The sequence below is a fragment of the Colobus angolensis genome, unplaced genomic scaffold, assembly GCF_000951035.1.
Source record: "Colobus angolensis palliatus isolate OR3802 unplaced genomic scaffold, Cang.pa_1.0 Scaffold37, whole genome shotgun sequence".
NCBI lineage: Eukaryota > Metazoa > Chordata > Mammalia > Primates > Cercopithecidae > Colobus > Colobus angolensis.
The window spans coordinates 5825545-5834097 of record NW_012117043.1 but is presented as its reverse complement, the minus strand read 5'-3'; the positions used below and the strand labels follow the sequence as shown (position 1 = coordinate 5834097).

The window sequence follows — 8553 nt, the reverse complement described above, 5'->3', positions numbered from 1 at the left end:
TCAGAGAAGACCTGGAGGGGAGGGGAGGGAGCTGGGAAGACAGAGACTACTTTTGGCTCTCTGCCTCTCTCCAGTTGACCCTAGTTCTCAGGATTTGGGAATGGTAACACTGACTGTTTCCCCAGAATACAACCATGCTCCATCTTCCCAGACCTGGATTAGAGTCTTGGCTTGGCCATGCACTGACTTTGGCCTTGGGCAACTCACCTTAGCTCTGTTATGATTCAGATTCCTTATCTGTAAAAGGACCTATCTTGAGGATTTGAGAAAACACGTATAAAACACTCTTCTTTTCATGTGGTGGACACTCACTAGCTGGTTGCTGATTTTTATTCTTTTTCTTCTCGATCTACTATTCCCAGTGGTGGGGTGGGGAGTGGAAGAGATGGACTACAGCCATCTGAGACCACCCTCCCCACTCACTTCACTTTGCTCAGCTGGCCTGAGCTATTAATGTTGCCAAGGCAATGATGACATGTGGACCATCCCCAAAAGATGCTGTGGTCTGTGGTCAGACCCCTTGGTCTGCCTGAGTGTGAGTATGTGTGTGCATACACACACACATGCATGCACAGGTAGCCAAAGTCAGAAAAAACAATGGCGTGAAATTAACAACAACAAAAAAATTGTTTCTGGAAAAATTTGCACCAACTAATTGGGAATCTGAAGACAAAGGCAGGCACAGGCCAAGTCAGAGATCAATGGGCCTAAAGTAAGTAATGGCAATGATGACGATGGTGATAGTGATGGTGATGGTGATAATGATGGTGATGATGGTGACAGAGATGGTGTCAGTGATGGCGATGATGGTGAGATGATGGTGATGGTGGTGATGGTGATGATGGTGATGATGGTGATAGTGATGGCGATGATGATAGTGGTGATGGTGATGGTGACGGTGACAGTGATGGTGATATGATGGTGGCGATGGTGATGATGGTGACGGTGATGGTGATGGTGACAGTGATAATGATGGTGATGGTGATGGTGACGGTGATGGTGATGATGATGGTGGTGATGGTGATGATGATGGTGATGGTGACAGTGATAGTGATGGTGATGATGCTGGTGATAGTGATGGTGATGATGGTGATAGTGATGGCAATGATGATAGTGATGATGGTGATGGTGATGGAGATGGTGATGGTGATGATGATGGTGGTGATGGTGATGATGATGGTGATGGTGACAGTGATAATGATGGTGATGATGATGGTGATGGTGACAGTGATAATGATGGTGGTGATGATGGTGATAGTGATGGTGATGATGGTGATAGTGATGGCAATGATGATAGTGATGATGGTGATGGTGACGGAGACGGTGATGGTGATGATGATGGTGGTGATGGTGATGGTGATTATGATGGTGATGGTGACAGTGATAATGATGGTGATGATGTTGGTGATGGTGATGATGGTGATAGTGATGGCAATGATGATAGTGATGATGGTGACGGAGACGGTGATGGTGATGATGATGGTGGTGATGATAATGGTGACGGTGATGGTGATGATGATGGTGATGGTGACAGTGATAATGATGGAGATGATGAGGGTAATAGTGATGGTGATGATGGTGATAGTGATGGCAATGATGATAGTGATGATGGTGATGGTGATGGAGATGGTGATGGTGATGATGATGGTGGTGATGGTGATGATGATGGTGATGGTGACAGTGATAATGATGGTGATGATGATGGTGATGGTGACAGTGATAATGATGGTGGTGATGATGGTGATAGTGATGGTGGTGATGGTGCTAGTGATGGCAATGATGATAGTGATGATGGTGACAGTGATGGTGACGGTGATGGTGATGATGATGGTGGTGATGGTGATGGTGATGATGATGGTGATGGTGACAGTGATGATAATGGTGATGATGATGGCAACTACATTTGCTGAGCTCCAGCAGATGGATGTGATGGTTTGGAGCAGGTCTCTGATGTCAGGAAACCCTGAGTTTGAATCCTCTTCTGCTTCTCCAGGACTTGAGAGACATATTGGTTAACCTCTCAGTTACTCTTTGGTAAATGTGGAAATATAGTCCTTACCTTTTAGGGTTGTGAAGATGAAACGAGACAACATGTGAATTCTCAGCTTGAAGCCCAGTACACAGCAGCATTCAGTATGTGGTGAATTTTGTTAGGACAATATTACTCTCTTGGGCTAGGTACCATGCTGAGCACTTCACATACATCTCCCCAAAAGATTGTCATGATAGTATTAGGATTCTCATTTTGTAGCTGAGGAAACAGAGAACAGAGCCCACATAGCATCCCAAAGTCACTTAGTTTCTAAGTAAAAACCAGAATTTGAACCCTGGTTGATGTTACTTCAAAACCTTAACCTTAGGTTTAAAGGCTTGTGGTAGGGTTTTCATTATAGCAAAATATTAAAAATATAATTACGCACCAGTAGGGGATTGGTTAAACAAGTTACAGGTCATCCTCACAATACACACAGTTGCAAACAAAGTATTTAGGAAGATTTTTAAGATATGTTAAGAGAAAAGAACACAGTATAGAACAATGTACAGTACATTACTAGGTCTGTAAAAGAAGGGATTAATATATAAATATACGTGTTTGTTTATATATGCACAGGACACACAAGAAACCAATGACATTAGTTGCCTATCAGAAAGGGAACTAGGTGGCAGGGTGACATGGATTGAAGGGATACTTTACTATGTACCTTTTTTTTTTTTGCAGATTGAGTTTCACTCTGTCACCCAAGCTGGAGTGCAGTGGCATGATCTTGGATCACTGCAACCTCCGCCTCCCAGGTTCCAGTGATTCTCCTGCCTCAGTCTCCTGAGTAGCTGGGATTACAGGCATGCACCACCACGCCTGGCTAATTTTTGTATTTTTAGTAGAGATGGGGTTTCACCATGTTGGCCAGGTGGTCTCAAACTCCTGACCTCCCACCTCAACCTCCTAAAGTGCTGGGATTACAGGCATGAGCCACCATACCTGGCCTAGTACGTACCCTTTTATATATATTTTGTGTGTGTGTGTGTGTGTTTTTTCTGTGGTTCAGAGTTGATCTGTAAATTAATATGTAAATAATTAACACGATTTCACTGACTTCATTTTTTATCACCCTCCCCTACTCTCAGTCCCTACAGCCACATCGGATTCCTGTGTTCCTCAAATGTTCATTCCAGCCCAGGGCCTTTAAATTTGATTTTCTCCATGAGACCCTCTTCCCCTGATCCTTGCCTTTCCTTCACCACATTCAAGTCTCTGCCCAGATGCCATCCTTCAGAGAGGGCTTTCCTGACCATGTGACCCGAAATAACCACCACTGTTCATTGTTGCTTTATTTTCTTTATATCACTACACACTGTCTCAAATTATATTATTCCATTTTTCTGTGTATTTCCTTGTTTCTTTTCTATTTCCCCCACTAGAATGTAAGTTCCAATAGGATGAAGATTTTTGCCTGTTACATTCCTAGTGTACGATACATGATAGATGCTTAATAAATACTTGCTGGTTGAATTAATGAGCAGATAAGCATAACCTTTCCCTGTGATATTTATCACAGATAAATATGTTAATTTATTGATCAATTAATTGAATATATATTTATTGAATGTCTAACATATTATAACATATTATAAAATAGTCAGAAGTCCCCACCCTCATGGGACTTTTATTCTCATTTATTTACTGACACACAACTACAAGCCAGGCTCTGTGCTAGGTACTTCAGAAGAAACAATGACAAAAAGCGGTGTTTTTCCTTTAAGACTAGTACTGTTTAAGGAGTAGGGATGGAAGTGGGAGTAGGAGTAGGAAAAGATTTGGTTGCACAGTACAAAATCTGAAATGTTAGGTGCCGCAGGACTGGGAATGAAGACAGGGGAATAAATACCTTATTTGCATTCTCTGATGTTTCAGGCTCTAGGGAGAGTGACGGAAATGGGAGTAGGAGTGGGGAAATATTTGGTTGCACAGGACAAAATCTGAAATGGTGCTGTAGGGCTGTGAATGTAGATGAGAGAGAAAGACCTTATTTGCATTCTCTAATGTCTTAGGCTCTAGGGAGAGTGACAGAAATCAGGAGAGAAGAAGAAATGTTGATGGACAAACAAGTGATTCAGAATTTTAACAGAAGAAAACAGGAAGAATTGTATTAGACTTCACTTTTACCAGAGGTGCAGGCAGGAAGCAGCCCCATGTAGCGCCTACTGTCGTACTCATAAGACACCAGCTACACAGCATGAAACAGGGGCCTCAGTCATAAAACATCTTGCCTGAAAGATTCGTGCATGTTGCACAATAGGGGCTTAAATAAGTATCTGTTGGGTGAATTGAGCACATAAGTATAACTCTTTGCTGTAATAAATTTATTAATTAATTGAACAAAAATTTATTCAGTTCCTACTATGTGCTATTTTGTTGGGAGGAGTTTTCTAAGCCTGACCTGGAGGAAGACCGTGGATTTAACCTACAAGGTGTCCACTGCCAACCTTGATGAGGCCTTCTGGAACAGGGTGAGGTGAGCGTTGGGAGCTTTTTTAGGCATCCGTAGCCATGTGCTACTGTCCATGGTCCTGAAACACCACCCTTGCTCTTTAGGACATGAATGCTTCTTCTAACACAAGAACATTGGTGACTTGTGTCCAGCATCTTTCAAAGATCCTGAAATAGGTAAGGAAGAAGAAGGTAGAGGAATATAGGATATGCGGGTGGGAAGAGAATATACAGAGGCTCTTAGAAAGGCACAGACCCAAGAGAGTGTCAGGGAGTTCTTAGGCTTTGAAATATTAATATGTACTCACTTCCACCGTGAAGGAAACCACCCTAGACCTAGACCATGGCCAAAACACTGTAAAGCTGAAGAATAGGGAGAAATGTCTGCATGAGGCTAAGCAAAGGTGAGTGAGTATGAACAATATTGGGAGAGCAATATTAAGATGGCTCAAGTGAAATACTAGTTATTATATCAAAGAGTTCATAATAAAATTAAGCCATATGGAAAATTTTACATATTTATCACATATTTATTATATAATATGTATAACATAATATGTAAATTACATATTTTTGTCATATATAATACATTGTATATATTTTATATGTAATGATAATATACACTACATGTAATATTCCTCATAACATATTCATTATAAAATTAAGCCATATGGAAAAGTTTAAAGAAGAAACAAACTACCCAGTTCTGCCACTCAGAAATATGATAGTTCAGGCTGGGCGTGGTGGCTCACACCTGTAATCCCAGCACTTTGGGAGGCCAAGGCAGGAGGATCACAAGGTCAGGAGTTCGAGATCAGCCTGACCAACATGGAGAAACCCTGTCTCTACTAAAAATACAAAAATTAGCTGGGCATAGTGGTGCCCGCCTGTAATCCCAGCTATTCAGGAGGCTGAGGCAGGAGAATCTCTTGAGCCTGGGAGGCAAAGATTGCAGTGAGCTGAGATTGCACCACTGCACTCTAGCCTAGACAACATAGCAAGACTCCGCCTCAAAAAAAACCACTATAATAGTTCATCAAATCTAGGTTTTGATTATACTTCAAATCATTTTTTGTATCACCAAAAAATCTACCAATTAAATCATAACAAAATGCTTTACATAACCTAGAATTTTTATTAAAAGAACTAAACTCGTATAAATATATATTTTATAGCATGTTACTCATATACAAATATAAACGACAAATATAAGAAATAAATTGGTCCAATATATTTCTTTTTTTTTTTGAGACGGAGTCTCGCTCTGTCGCCCAGGCTGGAGTGCTGTGGCCAGATCTCAGCTCACTGCAAGCTCCGCCTCCCGGGTTCACGCCATTCTCCTGCCTCAGCCTCCCGGGTAGCTGGGACTACAGGCGCCGCCACCTCGCCCGGCTAGTGTTTTTTTGTAGTTTTTAGTGGAGACGGGGTTTCACCGTGTTAGCCAGGATGGTCTCGATCTCCTGACCTCGTGATCCGCCCGTCTCGGCCTCCCAAAGTGCTGGGATTACAGGCTTGAGCCACCGCGCCCGGCCGGTCCAATATATTTCTAAAACATCTTCACATTTAGCGTTCAACTCTTCTGAATCACCTTTTTTTGACTCAGTCGTTTGTGTTTGTGTGTGTGTGTGAATACAATATCCTTTGTGCATCAAGAGTATCAGTGATGCAGCATTTCTTGAAAGAGTGCTCAGCTTCACGCCTGTAATCCCAGGCCTTGGGAGGCCGAGGCGGGCGGATCACGAGGTCAGGAGATCAATACCATCCTGGCTAACACGGTGAAACCCTGTCTCTACTAAAAACACAAAAAATTACCCAGGCGTGGTGCCGGGCGCCTGTAGTCCCAGCTACTGGGGAGGCTGAGGCAGGAGAATCGCTTGAACCAGGGAAGCAGAGGTTGCAGTGAGCCGAGATCACACCACTGCACTCCAGCCTGGGCAAGAAGAGCGAAAATCCGTTTCAGAAAAAAACCAAAACCAAAACCAAAAAAAAAAAAAAGTGCTCAGCTATTGTCTCTGGACTTTATTTCCAACGCACTGCTTGAAGTTTTGATGCTGGCACTTGCTTGATCTTACCAGAAGATGTCAGCAATGACAACTACTTCATGGCTGCCACCTGGCAGCCATTGTGTGGTCACTAGATTTCAGAGTTGTTTATATGTGAAAAAAACCAAAAAACAAACAAAAAAAACAGTATTTTAGAATGGGTGAAGACAGTAACTGGTAAATATTATTTCAAATATCTTTCTATGCTTATAAACAAAAAGAAGAATAGATGGATAGAAAGAGAAAGTTTTCGATAAGGTTAGACAAAAATGATTTTGTAAAAATTAATCCCTAGTCTACATTTTATCAAAAATACAAATTAAGCTTCTGAAAGTTTAATGAAATTCAACAGAAGAAAAATAAATTGAAGTAGATCTGAAGGAATGGCTATACTTTAAATAATGTTTCCACCCCAGGAGATATTAATTACTAAAAGAATTCCTGTAAGGTTAAGGACAAGTGGTTATGAAAACCATAAAATCATAAAGAGGTTGGAGTCATTGATTTTTCAAACCTCACACATTTCGATTTCTGACAGTATTGATTGATCCCCCGCTATAAAAGGTGAGATGGTTAGCACGGTTACACTTCCTCCCTCCTCCCTCTGCCAATCTCCCAATTTTGTTATTTATGTTGATTTTTCTCTTGTTGGGATTTACATTATTTATATTCTGTTTTGTAATTGTAATTCCTAGCATTTATAATTAGTGTCTAAAGCTGACTTCCCAATCTTTTTGCACTGTCTTCATTCCTTTTTCTTTTCTTTTCTTTTTTTTTTTTTGAGATGGAGTTTCGCTCTTGTTGTCCAGGCTGGAGTGCAATGGCGCGATCTCAGCTCACCGCAACCTCCGCCTCCCGGGTTCAAGCGATTCTCCTGCCTTAGCCTCCCAAGTAGCTGGGATTACAGGCACGAACCACCAAGCCCGGCTAATTTTGAATTTTTTTTTTAGAAGAGACGGGGTTTCTCCATGTTGGTCAGGTTGGTCTCGAACTCCTGACCTCAGGTGATCCACCTGCCTCGGCCGCCCAAAGTGCTGGGATTACAGGCGTGGGCCACCGCATCCAGCTCTTCTTCATTCTTAAGCCCTTTTGGCTTTGTAATGATATCTTTTCAAAGTAAGATATGCACATAGTTTAAAAAGTCAAGTTTTACCACTTGACCCTAAATGAAAAACTGCATTTCTCTGCTCCATATTTTCACTTATCCAAACCTCACAGCTCTGAGGGAGTAATTCTAACCTCTTACAACGATCTCCTTTGCTGTCATGTTCACAGCCCCCGAAGAGTGACTTCTTGCTATGGCAGTTGAGCTTTTCGGATGATTTACTAGACCCCTCCTCACACACATATACATACGCTCAGCCTCCTCTCATCCTCCACATATAATTATCACCACTTTTCTTTAAATCAAGATCCAGAGCACAGCCTGCCAACATACGTGACACCTGTGCTGTATCACCTCCTAGGTGATAAAAAATGACAACTTTATAATAATCATGAAATAAAACAAATATGTAATAGTAAGGAAAAGAAACAGTGAACCTTTTTCGTTTATTGAACTTCATATACATAATAACAACAGTAAAAAATAAAAAAAGAACATTGCAGTACTAAAAAAGAAAAAGCAATCATCCTAATATTGTGTTGTTTTTAGTGTAGGTGCTTTGGGTGCTCCAGCTTGTAATTCTTTAGCTTTCTCAGTAACTTTATGTAATGTTGAAGGTATTATATATTTCAAGATAGAGCCATACATTGCTTTTTAAAAATTTTTTTCCTTACTGAAGTCCACTGGATTAATATTGTTTCATGTCAGTATGGTTTTCAAATTTCTTTATAAAATTCAGAGTAAGTACAAACTGAATCAGTTGCTGGTTTCACAACAGTATTACAAATGACTGCAATTTCTTCCAAGCCCCTGCAGGACAAGAAAGTACAACTATTTATCAAAGAATTCTACCTAACAGAATTTTCGTCCTTTAGTTACAATCTGATATATTAATATTTTAGGTAAGTAATTGTTCA

General features: G+C 41.0%; 1 protein-coding gene across 1 annotated transcript; it reads right to left on the bottom strand.

Moving 5' to 3' along the window:
- Positions 1-691: 691 nt before the first annotated feature.
- On the bottom strand, positions 692-4565 carry LOC105520163 (prickle-like protein 3). The gene is made up of 4 exons (XM_011953778.1): positions 4468-4565; positions 1800-1947; positions 1380-1507; positions 692-1016 (listed from the first exon to the last, which is right to left on the bottom strand). Exons 1-4 carry the CDS (start codon positions 4563-4565, stop codon positions 692-694), a joined length of 699 nt encoding a protein of 232 aa, XP_011809168.1.
- Between the last annotated feature and the right edge of the window lie 3988 nt (positions 4566-8553).